Source organism: Lepisma saccharinum, chromosome 29, assembly GCF_977018435.1.
Source record: "Lepisma saccharinum chromosome 29, izLepSacc3.1, whole genome shotgun sequence".
In the NCBI taxonomy this organism is placed as follows: Eukaryota; Metazoa; Arthropoda; class Insecta; order Zygentoma; family Lepismatidae; genus Lepisma; species Lepisma saccharinum.
In genome coordinates, this window is record NC_139257.1 from 33859164 (window position 1) to 33879950 (window position 20787).

Consider the following 20787-nt stretch of genomic DNA (forward strand, 5'->3'; position numbering starts at 1 on the left):
GTATTCAGATACGCAAGACCCAACGTACTTTGCTGATAAAGAGAAGGTCGGGTAAATGAAAGCTATCGTGATAGATATGAGTATAACTAACACGATCTGCGCCCCTCCCCCCGCAACTTTCAGTTTTGTGCCCCTACTCGTTTATAAAATATTAATTCAAGCCTACATTTATATTAGGTACATACAAATATGAAAATACGTACATACAATTTGAATCAATGTAAAAACTGGTACGAAAGGTATGGACACAATAGGTTTAATATTGACGTGTCTTATTACAACTGGCAATTGATCAATTTTAGTAATATCTTTGGTTGTATCGAAAATAAGGGGGGAAATGGTGCCTTTAGATCATCATCTATTATGCCACTCAACATCTGTTTTGAAGTCAGTGTAATACGTTCATTTTGAATAGCAGGACAAAAGTATTTTAATGTTTTTGAGCCACTTATCCAGACCTTGTTGCAACATTTTTTTTTTGTACATCTTTATCTTTACGATTTTTCCAGACACTATATGTTACACATGCATTCAAGTGAATTCGAGATATTTCATGTTTTTTTATGTTTTTACTTAAACCTTTCCAATCATTAATTATTATAATTTTTGTGAAATATCGGTCTTTCTTAATTTATCATTCTTATTGCGCACCCCCCCCCCCCTTGCACCGCGGGGCTTGCGGGACTGTTATCAAATGTCAAATCTTTACAAGCCGGGCATTTTTAGTCATGAAATTTATACTCTGTGATCATTCAAAATTAAATACAGTTAAATGTAGGTAAACATTGAAACCCCTTATTCAATTTAATATTTCAAATTCCAAATTACTGCCATGAATATGTGAGCGTATGTATATGTGTGTGTGTTTTGTTATATGCCCGTGAGCTTAGGTTAGACTTTTATTCCTCTATGTATTTTTTTTAAAAGAAAATTCTTTGTAATTTTATATTTTTCTTTCTTTGTTTTCAATATTTCCCTTTTTATATAATGGTTTAAAGTTGTTTTTTTTTCAATTTCATATACTAATATTTCGATGTAAACATGGTTAAGTGGTGGAAAAGGCTACAAAGCATTAACTTCGTCATGACAAACAAGACGTAATAAATAAAAAATAATAAAAAAATCACTTAAAGAAATCGAATTTAGAAAAGTCTTTCCTCAAAATCACAACTTGTTTTTCACCATTCAATCTACTTTAGAGTTATTTTTTCTTTAGTTATTCTGCTGAGATTGATTTTTTTACCGATTGTATTTTACTTCTTCCTGCAATCAAATTAAAGATGTCAGTTTGAAGGGGTCGACTAAACTTTCCACCCACACTGCATTCAGCCTTAACACGTCTAGTTTTCACGGTCAGCTACTGACCTTGACTTTGAATTTCTCCTTGATCAACCAAGAGCCTCCATCCATGCCGAATCAATCCTCAGACAACGCAATTCGTCCTTGGGCATCAAAGAATGAAGCTAAAAACATAGAGGACGATCTGATTGACTGTAAGTTACAAAAAGGATATGGGCGCCAAGAAAGTGATAAACAACAACAAATATGATTTCAAACACTTTATTGTATCCAAAGAATCATGTTCAGTATGGCTCCCTTATACACATTTATGGCTCTCGTGTGCTACTAATGCTATTTTGCACACAACCAGTGCAAGACAGTAAAATAGACAATGGTAATATAATTTACTCTTGTTTCCATATTAAAAGCCATAGAGTTGCTGACCAAGACAGTTTATTAAGATTTAAAAACACTTTGCATGTAACGTTTCTACTACCCTCTATCAGGGTATCAGATTATTAGTTTAGTTCTTCGTCTGAAGAAGACCCTGATAGAGGGTAGAAACGTTACATGCAAAGTGTTTTTAAATCTTAATAAACTGCCTTGGTCAGCAACTCTATGGTTTTTAAAATATACAATGTATTTCATGAACCATGTCCAGTTTTTGATACGCACTGAGAAGTTAAGTATGATTATTCTGTAATAACGTTCCAATATTTTCAATGAAATAATATGATTGTTTCAACTATGTGCTTATTCAGTACTTTTTACATATACAATGTTTTTGAATTTGAAATACGTGTTACTTTTTTAACTTCAGGCAAGCAACCTTACCACACTGAGTGTCAGATAGGCCTACATTCTGACTTGGGTGCCGCGGAAAAAATCTTGGAACCCTAAGGGTACCGTGAAACGAAAAAGTCTGGGAACTCCTGCTCTAGTATATGTTTCTACATTAAATGCATCTACAGTTGTTTATCATGTAAGTATGAAACTAGCATTATTCAATTTTGTTCTACCAAGAAGTGTAGTACGTTTCGAGACGACATACAAAGTGCTGCGAGTCAGATCCATTCACACTCATAATTTTAAATTTCGTATTGAGTTGATCCTCTGCATCTCTCCTCGATTCTTGAATATTCCACATCGCGTCTTTCTCTTTCATTCGAACTTCGGTTCGCTGTTGTTCCTGGAACCGAAAATCCACCTGAGCCACCACTGTAGGGGAGCTCAGCAGAACAGAGCACCATGTCACCAATATGGCTACGGTGCGTCTGCCAATTGTAAATTCCCAACGTCAGGTTATTTCAATTTTTTGTTACAGAGTTGTAATTTTCCAGGTTCGTATGTTGGAAAAAATGGTATATGCTTTGCACAATCACATCTGTAAAGAGAATGAACAGTATTTTTATAGTGGTTGAGTAATTTGATTCAGCATAAAATTGACTGCCACAGTTAGGCTACCATGTAACGATTGTATATCTTTGCCTTCTTAACTACAAGTGTGTTTTATTCGTGACAACATTTACATCTACAAATCCCCCCCCCCTAATTTTACTAACTCCGTACGTTATAACACCAATAACCGTATTACCAGTGCTGCTGGAACAATTGAGAAATCGCAAGCCCATTTTTTAAAAAATTAGTAACAATCATTGAGTATATGTAGATGTCACTAGAGAGGTCGAAGGCGTTTCCCGCCTGAAGCAAATCGTACTTCCTCCTCCGTGCAGCAAAAATAAGCTTGCACAAAAGAAGAAGAAGAAGAAGAATACCACAACTCGTTCATTTCTAATGTTTTGTAATATCTAAGTAGGAATTCAAATATTACATTCATGTAAATATCGGGTGTACAAGTTAATTCACATATTACACTTTACTGAGATTGCGCAAATTAGAACTTGCCTCGCCATGTTTGGGCACTCCAGTACCAACCTAAAAAGTTAAAATACCCGACTACCAGATGACGTAACATAAAGAAGCAGTAGTGAACAGAAGTAGCATTCTTTTTGCATATCAACTAAGGAAAAATGCTGATTAACCGAAGGAAATGATTTGTTTGACGTTCAGCTGATTCGTTTGAGCGACAAAATTGAGAGGGAAAGGTCATTTACCGACAGTGGGACTAGGCTATGGATATTGCTGCATGATAACGGAAGGCCGCACACGGCGAAATGAACTAAGGAGACGTTCTATTCATTGCGTTAGGAAGTTCTGCCTCATGCGACTTATTCCCCTGACCTGGTCCCTTCAGACTTATCACCTGTTCCAGTTCCTGCAGCAAGTGGATTCCCACTTCAGAAACCTTCAAGAGGTGGAAAATAGCATTGTTGAGTTTACAGACTAAATCGCCGTCGACAGCTGCTCAAAATAATTTCGGGGATTCGGACCGCTTTGAGTAGTCTCTAAATACGCCCTTGGTAACATTCTGGTAAATTTAGTATTTTATGAATGCACTATAGATTATTTCAGTGAACTCTTTTCCCCAACAATTCTCCAACACACTTTTCTTTATCGAAAGTTTGACCCCACTGGAAAGAAATCCTGCCTACTCTCCTGACACTATACTTACTGCCTCAAAAGATTCATGCCGAAAGGAAAGTCGTACGTTCTTCTTTGCTCTTTAATCTTCTCCTCATCTTCAAAATTCTCCACTTTCAGTTGTTCTTCCCATGCAATCACTCCTCTTTCTTCCCTCGTACCTTTTCAAGAGAAAAAATGAGCTGTATTATATAACTGTTATATATGTGTAACTGAAGAAAACGTACAGTCACCGGCAATACAAATGGGACACCTAGATCTCTGCAAGGCGTTGTGTGTGTTGCATAACTCTACGGTAGATTTTAATAGCAAATTTTCAGTAAAAAGTTGTACCACCGCCATAGAGTTAGGCAATACACATAACGCCTTACAAGGGAGTAAAATACTTGATTCCAGGATCTATGAGACCCATTTTTATTGACGCTGACTGTACTTACATATGGTTTGACTGCATAACAATACAGCCAATACCTTGAGGTTACATTTGATGTAAAATTTATATCGAGAAGCTATAGATACAAAACTCACCGATATCTACAGGCTGAGTCAAAAGTCGCTGACCACCCCTTATAAAATGAAAGGGAGTGTAGATTGCAGCAATTCGTCATGGTAGTAATATGTTAGGCCTAGGAAGAAACTTTTTGGTGCATGTCATGACAACGTCCGCAATCTTGGTGACCGCCATCTTGGATCCAACTTCAGTTCTTTAAATGGGAAGGGGAGCATGTGGGGTATGGTTTTGGGCCAGAATTTCACCAGTGGTGAAGTCAGATTTATGAAAACTTTAATGATAAGGAAGTTATGGGCATATGAAAGTTACACAATGTGTTCAATATGCTAACCTTCTTGTGCTATGAACATGTTGAGACGATTCTCCCATGCTATATTTTCCTATCCGATATCAAACAATGTTCATAGTACTTTTATATTCAATAAGACACTTCTGGCACCCTAGGGGATGGGGTGGGAAGGGGTGACATGTAAAACGACCGATATTAGTGTGGAATCCATAGTTTTCGGGGTCGCTAAGATGAATAGTTGCACTCCAAATGCCGTTCAACTCCAAGTTCCTTTTACACTATAGTTAGAATTCATTATTTTCCTGTCTAATATAAGATTGGGATAAATAAATACCCGGTCAACGCCGAGAAATCAGCTAATATTCAATAATTCTCTGAATGTTCGTGACAATGGTTCTACATTAGCATGTTATGTTATTTGGACATTATCCATTGCCTACTGCGTTTAACCATACTTATTCTAACACTACGTTGCGAGAGAGAACGTCTTCTCTAATCTTCAGGTGAACACATTTCTTTTTGGCTGTGGTGGTGATCGAGCCTACGACAGATCTGTGTTTTTACTACAAATCCGGTAGTCTAACCAAAGTAACAACCAAGATTAGTAAAAAACAATCCGAGGGCCGTCGTGGAGTAGTTGAATGCAGGCCCGTAGCTAGAATTGATTTCCAGGGGGCGCTCACGGGCTATCGAGGGGGGGGGCTTTGTAAAACAAGTCCATTTTTTAAAAACGTAGCACTATTAAATTAAGGTAAATTTTGTATGTTATATAAGTTATATAAAATATAGGTATAGCACACAAATACTACAATTTTTGTATACCTTTAAAAAAATCGCTTGAAATGTTAATTGACTGCTACATCATCCCTTACTGCACACTCCATACTTGGGAACTGTTGACCACTTTATGCACAAAAAGGCTACTTGGGACTGGACCTACAGTTTAAGGTGGGATCCGAACCACTATGAGATATTTGACGCAGATGGGAAGGGAATTTGCATGATGACGACAAAATTACAGATTTCTGTCTAAACGGGGCAGGCAAGGTAGAGATATAGATGTTCCGTATGAAGGAACTTTCTGAAGTCTAGAGAAGAGAATGTTCTAAATACTTGCCGCTACTTAGACTCCGGCTCATAAACAAGATGAACGAATATAATAGCAGCTGTTTATGCTCTTTGAATTCATTCTTCACCAAGTTGTGAGCAAAATAATATTTGCTAACTACGTTTTCACTCTTCACTGTAAACAAATTATACAAAATATGTAGTTTTACCTAATGTCAATTGGCTGCCGGCTGTGATAGGGGGGCTGACGGCAGTGCCAGGCTGGCTACGGACCTGGTTGAAGGATTGATTTGGTTTATTTTACTTCTGCAACTTTTGGCTAATTGCGAAGGTAAGGATGAATTGCGATAAAATTAGATGAATTGATGGACGATCAAAAAAATATAAAGACGACACAACACGAATCCCCACAGACAATTATACTGGCTGTGAATCCAGACGGAAGCTGGCATTCAGATGTCTTCACGGAGGCTCGCCCCTCAGAGCCCTAGTGGTTGAATGAAAAATAAAGCAACATCATGCACGAATAATAGTTTAGCCTCGACTCGTATTTTGGTTGATATATCGACCATGCAGCTGATTACAAAATTCCTGTTTTTTTATTATCTTGTCGGACCCCTCTTATTAGCTTTGGCGTTTTGATTTATGCACGGTTGCATGCCCTGATGTTCTAGCTGCAAAACAAAAGTTACCGGAAGTAGATTGGTCAAATAGTCTACGAGTTATAACATTTTTATCAAATAAGTGAACGAATTTAAAATTCGCGCCAAAGGCCTCGGCGAAACCGGGGTTACTTTCTGACGACCCCCCTCGGCAGAGTAGAGGTTAGTCTCAAAAGGAGAAAATTAATTTTACATGAGAGGTCACACAACATAAATTTTATAGCAAAAATTTGTTCCTAACCTTCAAGGCGTTTTCTTGAACGATGTGTGAAAATGTTAATAATACAATAACTATGTATTCAGTGCTATGTGAAATGTAAAATAATAATAATACTAATAATAATACAGTAACTGTACATTTAAGTACACTAACTATGTGAAATATAAGAAATGAAAAACAGTTGTGCTAAATTTTCATTTATCTAGTGGATCGAGTTGAAGAGTCTTCCCAAAATAATAAAACTTTTTATTGGTTTATAATAGTTCTTATTGTACAATAATATTCATAACCGTTATTATTATTATTATTATTACTATTCGAGTTCTATCTTACAACATTTTCTGGCGACGACCATGTGCAAGTAATATCAGCTCTCACCAGTAGGCCTAACTGTAATTTACATTAGAGAACGTATGACCGTAACATACAGGTAGTCATGGGGTCAGAGAATCCTTACCTGGTATCACGTGATCTAATATACATCCACTGACCCCTCCCACGAGGATGCTGGTGCTCAGAAGAACAGTGAGAATCCCATCCAAAATGCTGTTACCTGTGTCGATGGCATGTGGATGAGCGATCATCCATTTCGACAACACCTGTAAGGAAGTTATGGATGATTTTATAGAAAAATTTCCACAAATTAGTATGAATCATTTAAGAACATACACTAGGAAAATAAATTAATGAAAAAGAGTGTAGAGGAAGCAAATATCAGATAAAAGGTAAACATGGTTACTGAAAGAGACAAATATAAATAGTACATTCATTTCGTTTACTAAAACGATAAGTGTGAGAGAGAAACGAAACTAAAATAAGAGAAGACAAATAGGAATAAATAGAACATATAGCCAACCTAATGACTGTAGGGAGACAAATTTATGGTAAATAAAAACTGAGGAGAGCAGTAAATAAAATGTTAGATCAGCGGTATATACCAGCGGTGAAAAAAAAATTGGCACACACTTTTTCATTATGAGAGGAAACAACATACAAAAGAGCTATAAATTGATAAACTACTTCATTTTTATATACTGTACACATGCACAAGTACTTAGCTGTCCAACCAAAAATAAAACATCAACACAAAATCACTTCATTTCTAAATTGCATATCTCAAGTGATTTATTTTTATTATTATTATGTATTTAAAGGATATCCTTGCTGTCCAGCAAATAAAATAATCACTACTGCACATACACAATCACATGTTGAAAATCACATGATGATAAACAAAATTCATTCATGACTGAACACAAATGACACCATTGTTTCCCTTGATGTGCGGGAACAGACTAATCTTATCGCTGCTACAGCTAGCAAGTTCAATGAAACTGGAAGTTGAGTAGACATTCGGGGGAAGAAAGGAATGCAGCTTGACAGGGAGCGAAGTTTTCGAACTGAGATTATGTGCATGGGAAATCCCAATTTGCAGCGTCTTCCTGATGTGATCGAAGATAAAACGTTCTTCAGCTGGAAGTGGTAGGAAACTTTAGGCAAACGTTTCGTTACAAATCGACAGTTTGCGTGCACAACCTCGATTGCCGGTTTTTGCGTGTTTTCTACTTAATTTGATGATATTTCACGGTTATTTCGCGAAAAAAGCGTTCATTTCGTGGAAAAGTACACATTTCGCATTACTTCGCGAATAAAACTCATGCATATTTCATCATTGGGGGTGTAGTTACGTGCAGAATGTTCAAAATTGCATATTTGTTTTCACATTTCGCGATTTCGCGCATCGCGAAAATTCAATGTCCCTACTAATGAGTGTCCAAAGTTCTAATCAGTGTGTCAAATTCTAAGTGCAACTGAAAAGCCCAATCCCAATTAGTCTATGTGCATAAACTCTGCCGTAATATCACGTCTGTTATAATTTAGTATAGTATTCATATTTTCTGTTGATAATAATGATCACAATTCCGTTCCCAAGAATAAAACTAACGACTATTTTTTTTTAAATGATTACGCATACACACAATGATCATCCATAGGTTTTTTTCCAGGGACGGGCAAAGAAGGAATTAAAAATCTGTTTCCTGCGTTACTTCCACAGACTTACGCCAGTCTTATAATTACCTACAACAATCACTGAAATGTATTTTATTTGGATGAATTTCCATGTATGAAATATACTATTTCCACATGGCATCTACTTTCAAAGGGGCTTGGCCCTCCCCTGCCCTCTCTTTCTAGGATGCCCAGTGACACAACTTACCATTCCAAAAAATAAGGAGAATCCAAGAATATAGAGGTTTCTCGGAGAATTCAAGTCAACATATTGTAGATTCGATAAACCTGCAAAATGAAATTCGAGTAATGAAATACTGCAGATTATAGAATGAATAGAATTTAAGTAAATATTTGTAAGCTTGTACACCGTGGAACAATATAACCCTATACCTCACTGTAGGGAATTTGTAAAACTTATCACATTATAAACTTTACTATGTAAGTAACATTTTTACTAGTTGTTAGTTTCCTGCAGGTTGCAGTTTCAGTAGTGGGACTCTGGCTATTCATTTTAATAATAATAATGTCATGGTACTGAGTACGGGTAAACTCACTTCTTCTCTAAGGAATATATGGCATCGTTTTCATTGTAATCTGAGTTGTTTCCCACCTATTAAGTTTCACGTTAAGTAGGTTTTAAGGTAAGATGATCTCAGGCTATTCATATTAATAATATTGAATGATTGTATACTCTCTCTAGGAAATTATTTATCACTGATTTTAACATTTACCGTGTACAGAACATAATCCAAGAAGTTATTTGCCATTCATGTTAATTAGATAGAAGTGGGAGAAACCACAAGGTAGTAATTTAAAAAATATCAATATCCACACCTTCGACCAAGGAAACTGCCCTTGGCCAACTTCTGTCTCAATAACATCATTTATAGACTTTCGACAAAGTCCTCCCTCCTTTTGAGGTTAAATATTGATGTTACCCCTTATCCAAATGCTCTCTAATATCCATATGATCCATGGTTTTTATCCATAATTTCTAACCCTCTTTTGGTTATGCATTTCCAGATGGAAATGACCACCTTTCCATTTCAAAACATGAAGTTGACTCCAAGATGGTGGACTTAAAGATAGCCGCCATGTTGGCAATATACGCTAACAAGTTCCCCCCCCCTTTCCTATGTTGTGTATAGAGACGTTTATGTCGTTTAAAGTTAATTCGTATCACATTTGTGGATCACCCTGTATTTTACAAGCAACATTTCCTAAATTTGTAAAAAATCAAACGTGATTAAGAGACTAATATAATTAAAGGACAATAATACTTAATGTTATTCATATTAATATTTCGAGCAAATGAACACAATGCTACGGATATATGTTGGAACATAGATTGCAATACACATAAAATGACATTGATATATTGAGAACTGTGACAGAAACAAATCGACTTATGGGATATGTCTAAAAAAAAATAGTGCAGTTCAAAAGTTAACCAACTTACCAAATGCGCATATCATTCCAAACATCACGCAAAACATTCCCCCTACTACAGGCTCTGGAATTATGATGAACACCGCCCCAAATTTGCTGATAATTCCCTGGATGATCATCAAGATGGCGGCGTACTGGATAACTCTGCGACTGCCTATCTGGATACAGAAATAAAAGAAGTTAACTCTTGTTGTTTTATAACTAATTACTTAGTAATGCACGCACGGTCCATAGCCGAATTGTACGCGTAATTGAGCCAAAAATACATTTCTTAACAAAATGGAAAAGTGGCACGCATGGACAATAATAATGCATCTGCGTAAACATGGGTCGCCTTGTAATCAAGAGATCCCAAGTTCGATCCCCAGTGGAGGCGCATGGCCACGATGGTTCGGTTCCCAACTTTAAACTGTAGGTCCAGTCCCGTTTAGCCTCTCTGAGCACAAAATGAAACTAAAAACTTTTGTGAAACAATTTTCCCTTCGGACTTAATTTATTTTGTATTTGGTCAGGTGTAATATTGTAATATTTTTTTTCTAGTTAATGTTTATAATAATAATATTGGGCATTTATCTTGGTCCTAAAAGTAAGTGGGATTCCCTATACTTGAATCCTGCAATGGATGATATCCTGGAAAATTTGTCATGCTAAAATATATTTAATTTCAGTCACAGTAATTTATGTTACTATAATGGCTTTGCAGGAACATAATTTGTTTTTTGAAGGGCAACACCTATGAGGAAAAATATTCCTCCTCCTCCCACTTCTCGTGGAAAAATTACCTTGCTTACCCCTCCCTGATAAAATCCTGCGGACGTTCATGATACCGAGCAAAAATAGCTTCCTTTACTGACAAAGTGACTGGGCACGTAGGCGGAGTTTAGTCAGTCCATTTGAAGGGGCTAACATTATTCACGCTTTAATACGACAATCATGACGTGCATTACACTGGGGAAACAGGTGATCCCTATTGGAATTGTGTTGATATGATATCGAGTGACTCTTTTGTAGAAAGGAAAAAAATACACTATTATAGATGGTATAGCATGTCTTCTTTAGAATAAAAACAATAATATTATGTAGTCCTACCTTCGTGGTAATGAACAAATTATAATGCTAAAATGCATTTGAAAATACTAGGTAATGAAATAGTAAATAAAAATTGTCTAATTTTTTTACAACTAAACTTTGCATTTTTCTGATTTCACTACAATTTGCAGTGAAAGCTATTGAACTCTCGATATTACATTTCGTGACGTGGTCTATAGCACGAGCAATGCATAAGCGGTCTTTCGAAAATCACTTTTCAAAGTGATTGGTAGAGTGTCCCTGGTTGGCGTAGCCGTAGTGCCGTCGCCTTGTAATCAAGGCGTCCCGTACTCGATGCCCGGTGGAGGAACATAGTGGTTCGGATCCAACTTTAAACTGTAGGTCCAGTCTATATTAACCTACCTGTGCAAAAAGTGAACGTAAAACAAACAAAAAAACAACTTACTCAAAATGATTGATGACGGCATCTAAAAGTCTGTAGTACACAATCGTTCACCAATACTCTAATAAAATCATTTTTATTATTATTATTATTATTTCTATTGCTTTTTCCTCTTGATAGTCTGTTGCTCCGGTGGTTGATAAAACAGAAAACTCTTTAAATCTAGTTGGGTCTACTCGTTTTCGTTTTGATGAGTTAATGGGCATGTCAAATTCAATTTCAAATTTTTAGCAGAACTTCTGAATGTTGCCCCACGAAGTGGAAAAAGGAGTTTCACTAATGAACTGTAGTGATCACCATTTAATAAAGCAATTACGCAGGACTAACTTAAATGTAAGGCCTCCTCGATGACACAGTGGTAGCGTCGCCGCCTTGTAATCAAGGGATCCCGGGTTCGATACCCGGTGGAGGCACAAGTGGTTCGGATCCCACTTTAAACAGTAGGTCCAGTCCCGATTAGCCTTACTGTGCATAAAGAGGACTTAAAACACCAACTCAACACAACAACAACATAACTTAAATTTATTCTTCACGATCGCGACACATTTGCATTCACGTGACATTCAGGCGTTCATTTTCCCCAACAAAACTGCTATTCTACTCAAGTCTCTACAATAACAGCGAATCAAGGGGTCCTGGGTTCGATACCCGGTGGAGACTCATAGGGGTTAGGATCCAACTTTAAACTGTAGGTCCAGTCCATTTCTGTGTATAAAGTGGACTTAAAACAAACTTAAAATCTCAATCAAACTATGACAGCTTCTCTTTTAAATGTGCATAGAAACGTACTTGTAGTGAGTTTGTGAGGGGGATAATGTCCGGTTCTGCCCCTAGCCCCCACCTAACTACGCCTATGCTGGCCACACAGAGTTTCGTACTGTACGCTATGTTCGCTTTACACAACAAAAGCAAATCATTAGAAGCATCGCTATTATCGCAGGGCACATTATCCGCTAGCATCTCGGACAGAACTGACGAGTTTCGAACAAAAAATAGCTTCCTGTGTGGCCACCTGGTGTAGCATCATAACGAACTTAGCAAATATGCGTCCACAAGCATCTCCCTTCCTATTCCGAAACTCGAAAAAAAAAAAACACAAGGAATTTCCACTTCCAGTACTGAACTTAACTGTTAAAAAAAAAAAAAAAACTTTCGTAAGCCATATAATAAAACACGTGATAACTATATTTCAGTGTAAATTTCAGATGTGTCTGCAACCTACATCACACAATTGTCGGCGAAAATATCCGAACGCAGCAGACGGCCTGTGGCCGGACCTATCAATAACGCAGTGAGTGGAGAGGCGATATTTGTTTTTCTTATGGTCGTTATACCCATCACATGAAAAAGAACATAGTCGAGAGGGTGCAAAATCATTGAAGACTGGTGGGGCACGCACGCAAATATGTAATTATATAATGTACATATTTATGTTATAATGTTATTAAATTTACAATAAGTTACTAAAAATTTATAAATACATTATTATTAAATACATATAGGCCTACATAAAAGTAACAAATTAATTCCTTTATAGCAGATATAGGTATATAAAGTAGCAAACTAATTCCTTTACTAACTGGTTAAAGATGTTAATTAATTACAAAACAATTGAAATAGTTTTGCTATGTAATAGTTGAAATGAAATAGTTTTTGTTTAGTTATTGCTTTCTATTAATATAAATCAATTACATTTCATACTTATTGCATTATTGTTTTACTTTTATTAAGCATACATTGCTATTGGTGTAGATCTGTTATTGATCTCTTGCAAGAGAGAGCGTGCGTTTTCAATATTATCCTTAGTAAAGTATATTTAAATCAAAACTAAATGCTTATATTTTGTTGTTATAACAAAAGCTCTCCCCTCCCTGGAAATTTTGGTGGGGGATTTTTGTGGCCAAGATTGTTGGTGGCGGAAATCCCCCTGTCCCCCAGATTTTCGAACCCGGACGAGATAAAATTTTGTTTATTTCTCAAGTATTACTTGTCTGTTGATTTGGGTGTACTGTCTGGTATGTCGTCTGCCCCACTTGCACCTTTCTTGCGTCGTCTTGTTCCAAATCAAAGAAATACGGTTTGGTAGAATTACGTACGAGTAAGTATGCGTAAAAAAAACTGTTAATTTCCTTAAAAATGGCTGAAAAATAAGTTTTCAAAGCCTCTACACGACACACTATTATCTTCATGTAACACAAATATTCACAACGTTGAAGTAATAAGAGACAACAGAAGAACGAACATCTAAGCAGCGCCGCCACCGGATGCAAGAGGAAACAGCATATCCCGAATTGCGCAGCAGGTAAACGGTGCAACTCTCTGAGAATCAGCCGAAAACCATGGTAACGGTTGAAGTTTTTGCGTGCGATGACGTGTGACCGGCCAAGTGAATGCATCACTTCAATGTGAAGTCACATGAAATGACAAAACGACTGTGCTGCAGTATGCAGATATTAAACACCAGAACAAGAACAATGTCTAGATGAGGATGTGTACTACAGGCTGTAGAAAAGGAGATGCGATAACCACTAACGCCGTCAAACGGTTGGGCGGGTACTTTACGTCACATACCATGAAGAAGTAATAGGGTCTGAGCTGATTATGTACTTTGCGATTAGTCCACTCAGAATTAGTTCACTTCATCAAATGATTTACTAAATCTCATCAATTTACATTGTCGAATTCATTATTTGAGTTTCTTTTGGGTTAGCATGGGGTTAGGTTCAACATCTTCACCGAAGAGAAAATTATGCTCATTTCTTTGTTTTCCTTGACCCTATACATCCAGGTGTGTTATATACAGTGTACGTATAACTATAGATTGAATTGTATATGATTGTATCTTCTCCAAATATGATGTATAAAGAAACAAACTGCCGGAGAACTAAGTGAGGTGAGTGTACAATTTTATATTACTATTATAGTGGAACCACAAGCAAAGAAACCTGCGCAGACTCACGAGTCCTGAGAACCGTACTCCAGTGTGGAGGGGAGGGGAAGAGTGGAGCATGCTCTCTTATAGCCCGAGTTGAACGGAAGAGGAGGAAGGAGCGCGGGACTTTTCGACGAAGGTTCTTTTTCTTGTGGTCGCTCTTCTAAGTAAGGGGAACTGTGATTGGTCATTCATCTATTTTATCACTTCTTCATCATCTCAATTGACTTAAATGGCCGGAAGAGCAAGGAAATTTATCAAATATAAATACAAACACGTACCGTTTAATAAATAACCAAAATGGAATGAAAAGTTAGCAGTTTGTATTTTTATTGCTTTATGTGAATATGTAGGGAAAAAGCGAGAGAGAATTGTACACCAATGGCAAAGAAATGGTAGGCGAAGTATTTACCAGGATTATACTCCCTACATTCCTGCTCATAATACAGAGTCGAAGGCATCTTGCTTAAGGATCTTTCTTCGATGTAAACCTAAAAGTTGACTTTTCAGATTACGTACATAATCTTCTGGGAAGAAATGCGCACTGCAGATTCTAGCTTAGCATGATTCACGTTAGCGTTCACACACGAATCCAAAGCTCGGTGACCGAAGAATCCTTTTGAAAAACGTATATAACGTATATATTAAGTTTAACGTACTTGGAAGATGTATCTTGTGCTGAACTAAAATAAATAATAATAAAAAGTGGTGTGCGGTATCTCGAAAAGTCGGGACCGGGATCGGAAAGAAAAATTCCATCCCTATCCCGACTACAGCAAATGACTTCCCTACTTTTCTGGATCCCGAGCAGTCGGGAAATACCGAATGGTCATTTTAAAACGGTATTAATTCTTGACGTTTTCTGCATTACAAGTGTCTGGAACTTATCGGAAATTGTTAGTTTTCATTCCAGAAATGCAAAGAAAATCACTTAAGGTGAAAATGAGAATTTGAGATTTCCCGACTAGTCGAGAAATTGTGAATATTTCCCGTCCCGAATGTCGGGATTTAAAAAAAATTCCCGTTCCGATCAATAATATTCTGTCCCGCATGACAATAAGTAACTATCTATATTTATTTTCAATTTGTCTGAAGCCACAAAATGTAAATGGGTGGAAATGCTCATTTGTGTCCTCGATTTCGTGTGTTCAGTTTCTGGCATGGTTTCCTATCTGCATAGTGCAACACTACCGCATAAATTTGGAATTCATTTCATGGATAAATTCACCTCTTACCGTCGTTTCGTCATCACGAGTAAACAACGGATTGGCCCAACCTAAACTTCTAATAACCTTGCTGAGAATGGCCACGGTGTGATTTTTAAATTGATGGAAATAACGGAATCTGTTTTGCCACGAGTAGTGTACGTGCTCTGTGTTTTATAAAACTATTTCATAATGAAGACACTATTATAGTAATTAATACAGTGTTCCTATTTATTTGCCACTGTCGACAAAATTAACAAGAACAAAGTACATGATCTGTTGTTATGCGTGTGCATACGATGAAGCCAATGATTCTTCGGTGCTTTAGTAAGAAGTTTATTGTTTAATCTCTTGCATAGACAGAAGACAATGAAAAAAAATTGATACTGAGTTGTCAAGAAAATAATACGTGTATGTTAACATTAAATCTACAGGAGAGATGTTCGCTGGTGACGCTGCTTTCAAACAAGTAAGTAAGACGTAATATAAGTTCGTATCCTTTAGAAGAATGTCACTGTTAAATACCTTTGTTACACCAATAGCTCCGACATTTTCTCCAAAAGTGTTAGTTCCATTTCCTGAGCCCCATAAACCAGCAAGGACACAGCCCAATCCTTCGGTACCTATTCCTCGGTTGATGACGTGTTTTGGTGGGGGAGGTGCCTCTGCAATTAAAACATATCTTGTATTCTCAATATTATTATGGCTTCATAGCGAGACAAGTTGGAAAGCTTATTGATCAGTGATTTGCTTAATTGATTCGATTTTTGTTACTTAGCGTCGCTTATCATACGATTTTGGCTAATCGTGACGACGATGATGAGTGATATGTTGAAATTGATGAAGGGACACTCGGAAACAATATCGATGCCCATCCGGAATTCGAACCCGGGACCGCTCTGATAACAAATTAGTTCATAGAACACTATCTGATAAAAATTTGGGGAAAAATATAAAAAATACATTAATAAATTAGGCAAGACTTTAGAGGGGAAATTCGGAAGGACATACAGTAACTCACATTAATACTCGGAGAGGGCACATTTTCTGAATGTTTCACAATATTTCGAAATTAACAATATGCATACGTATTAATTAAAAGTTATATTCGCCGTTTAACTAATATATCTTAAAATACTTTATTATTCAACCTTTTGTCGTCGTCAAAACACCCTTATAGTGGTTCGGATCGCACCGTAAACTGTAGGTGCAGTTCCGATAAGAATATCTGCTCAAAAAATGGATTAAAAACTGCAAAAAGAGGCCACTTTAATATTCGGACACATCGTGAATGCCTTCTGTTCCTTTTCCTTATCTCCTTATCGGACCTCTGGGATCAGGGGTAAGAACAACTTATGTTTCTTCCTGGCTTTCACAACTGTTACGAGTTGCTGTGCTACCTCCTGACTGAAGTACGAGAGAAATGCGGCACAAAACAAGAATACAATCTTCTAGCAACGGGTGTTATTTACAATTTTTATGTAGGCTATGCAAAAGGTCGCGTACAGGGAAATTTGACAATCTGTATGTGTAAGAGTACCGTGAGTGACAATAAAAGTCGAGATATTTCAGCACAAAGATTGTAATTTTATGCCGAGACTGTTGAAGTCATCAAGCCAAATGGGTATGGCACAATTTATTATATAATTTAGGTACCCTTGACCCTCTGTACCCCTCGAGAAAGTTAAATATTTTGCATGGTTTATGAATATTGTGTTGTTTATTAACGTTTTCCGTTTTTAGCTTGCGGAGATGTGTTATTGTGAAGTAAAGTATGTCTGTTACCCCTTACCGGGAAGCAGAACAGCCCGAATTCTTCGCGCAAGTGAATATAGCACCCAACACGATATTCCACAATAGCTGCTTTAAATTTACGTTGTTAGGAGCTGATAGGAATATCCGACGTGTTTTTTCGCTATTTTAGTTTAGATATAAACTGTTTTTACTAATAAAAATAAGCGGAAGTACTCAGAGATGGCAGTTTTTACTTACGTGAGCCATACTTTAGGACCAAATATCTCCGTTAATTGTGTTTTTTGCGCCCAGGAACCAATTGTATATTACGTAAAACATCGAAAAACCATTAAAAAAATCAGCATAATTTTCGACGATTGCCCTATGTAATCAGATCATTTAGCAAAAAATGCACTTACAATCACTAAATAAAAATAATTTACAGTATTTGTATTAATATTCAGTGAAATACTAATAGTTCTTGAAATGGTGATTATACGCCTATAGTACGTATAGAAGTGAATTAACTCTGACCACCATTCTTTACACTATTATACAGTATGTAACATTGTTATTCGTACACATAGAATTTACGAGGAAAAATGTCATATCTACTAGTAAATATAATCATTTTCATATGTACCTGGAAATTAATGTTATAGAAAGTTTCACCAACAAATGTCAATAAAAATGTATGTTCAAAGTGTATAAACAGAGCATATAATTTGTGTGAAAAGAGAAAAACACGCTGTTTCATGCAACATTGTTATTCTTGCAGGCAAGAGTTTCAATCTTCCTCGTATACAAAGCCACCGCTATTCGGGCGATTTCGTGCAGTTTGCAACTTCGTAACAAGTTTGAACATGCAGGCGCGCTCCCCGTCAAGCGGAAATCTGGCGTAGGTATTGTTGTAGGCGTATCGTCTATCTATCAGCGTGGTCGAAATGTGCAAGGTGAAGGAACTTAGTTCCGATCTGAAGGGTGAATTTGGCCCTTAGAGGTTATTCGTTAAGAAAAATTGGACAAACAGTCAATAAATCACACTCCACAGTTCAATACATAGTAAACAAATTTAGGGGAAGGTTCAACACAGAATGTGCCGAGAAAACCAAAAGAGACAGTTGAATAAACGTGATGAACGCTTTATTTTAAAAAGAGTGCGAGAAAAACCCCGACTAAGTGTTCCTCAGTTACGACAGTTAGTATAAAATGTTATGTACGATCAAACTGTCCGACGTGCCTTGTGGAAGCATGGATATCATGGCAGAATACCACGAAAGAGGCCGTATGTAAATAAGGTGAATCGCAGGAATAGGCTTTCATTCGCGAAAGAGCACATCCACAAGGACCAGGAATTTTGGGATAGTGTCATATGGTTAGACGAGTCCAAGATTAATATATACGGGTCAGATGGGATAAATAGGGTCTGGAGAAAATCAAATAAAGACAATGATCACATTAACACAGTTCCAACAGTTAAACACGGTGGTTAGTCATTAATGATTTGGGGCTGTATATCGTCCAAATGTTTTGGTACCATCCAGTTTATTGATGATATCATGGATGCATATGCCTATTTGGACATATTGAAGAACAATATAAAGCAGAGTGCCCAAATAATGGACACGCCGTCTATCTACAGATTCCAACAAGACAAGCATAAGGCGTAAGTTAACATGAATTGGCTAATATGGAATGTACCCAAACTACTACAAACACTAGCTCAAAGTCCAGACTTAAATTCCATTGAGTATTTATGGGCAATTTTGAAGAGGCGAGTCCATAAAGCAGGCGTCAAGTCCAAACAAGAGTTGAAAACTGTTGTGCAAGCCGAGTGGAATAAAATAAGCTCTGAAATATGTCGGAGACTGGTTAATTCTATGAAGAACAGGTGTCAAGAAGTAATTAAAGCCAAAGGATACGCATCAAAGTATTAGAACTGTCAGTCAATTTGCTCTGAATATACTTTCTTCTTCTATATTATTAAGTGTACGAATAGAAAAGTTGTACAAAAAATGGCATGTTTCTCTTTCAGTTTCATTTAATTTATTATTGTCATTGATTATACAGAATTTGGGTAAGATTTTATGTTCCTAATGATATTAGTTATTGAATTGCAAAGAAACAATTTCAAAAGAGTGTATTCCTTTCAGATATTAAAGCATTTTCTTTGAAAATCCGTGTGTACGAATAAGAATGTTACATACTGTATAAATACAGAAGTTGAGGAATGAGACTTGTATTTTTGCAAAATCACACACACACACACACACACACACACACACACACACACACACACACACACACATAGTGAAGTAATTTGACTCTACCCTAATTTGACTATATTAATATTCTCAAAAATAAACATCCACGATTTTTATATTTATTTTGGAAATTTGATAGGTGAGGATCTCTTTGCTTCAAACTTAAATAGATAGGTAGATTGGGAAATGTTTGCATGATTCAACACCGTGAACAATGTTGAGGGGGGTTCCTTACTCATATTTTGCTGAGTGGGGGATGACGGCCCCCTAACCCCTTACATCGAACACTGGTTTGTTGTTAAGTAGAACGCAGTGGTTTTAATTCCAACTTCACCCTCTCAAATTTGAAAGACGTATGCATTAGCTACAAAAAAAGTCCGGCAGAATTAACTTGAGAGAAATGGCCGCTCTGTGAGTGATGCAACTGCGCTCGGATTGGCTAGAGCGGGGGACTTTCCGCTGTAACGGGCCAATGGAAACTCACTCTAATGCTCGGGCGCGCGAAATGTTACCAACTGTTGAATGGACTCACGTGCAGTGACTGGCGAAGCAAGCGAAGTGGCAGTGTTTTCAAATTACGGATTAAAGGTAAAGAATAAACTGTTTATCCATTTATTGTGTAAGATAGAATACTTATAATGCTTATAATTTTCTTAGCATGTCCTCTTAATACAGTGATATTTCCGTTACACAATGTAATTATTTTTCAAATCTCCCGTTGTCAGCTGATTGGCCGTGATTCGCGTGAGAGTCAAGCGTTCGCTGTAGGTTGGTACTCCTGCAGCGGCGCCGACAGCCATTTGTCTCAAGTTAATTCTGCCAGACTATAGCTCTTTTCAGTTCTTACGGCGGGCGCTCTAGAAGCTGGCAGGGGAAGTGGGGAGCGGGGATTACGCAACAGACCAACCAGACAACAGCAGTGGCGCCGAGAGACACGACGCGGCCGGAAAAAGCACTACGTGAAACTCGTTCTACTGGCCGCTACGTTTCTTATCGCGCTGGATTGGTCGCTTCTCCGCACCCCATTTCCCCTGCCAGCTTCTAGAACGCCCGCCGTAAGAACTGAAAAGAGCTATAGCTGGTTTGGGGCAAAAGTATCTTTACGTCCTCTAAAGTATTCGCATTT

General features: G+C 37.2%; 1 protein-coding gene across 1 annotated transcript in view; it reads right to left on the minus strand.

The window, feature by feature from the left end:
• Positions 1-1570: 1570 nt before the first annotated feature.
• The window catches only part of LOC145981202 (solute carrier family 23 member 1-like), a 72324-nt gene continuing 53107 nt past the window's right edge, over positions 1571-20787 (minus strand). Inside the window, exons 9-14 of the mRNA XM_083114326.1 lie at positions 16189-16328; positions 10045-10192; positions 8791-8870; positions 7030-7171; positions 3854-3983; positions 1571-2665 (exon numbers count right to left, since the gene is read on the minus strand). Of these exons, the coding sequence (XP_082970452.1) occupies positions 2584-2665; positions 3854-3983; positions 7030-7171; positions 8791-8870; positions 10045-10192; positions 16189-16328 (722 nt within the window). The 3' untranslated portion in view covers positions 1571-2583. The remainder of the gene's footprint in view (positions 2666-3853; positions 3984-7029; positions 7172-8790; positions 8871-10044; positions 10193-16188; positions 16329-20787) is intronic.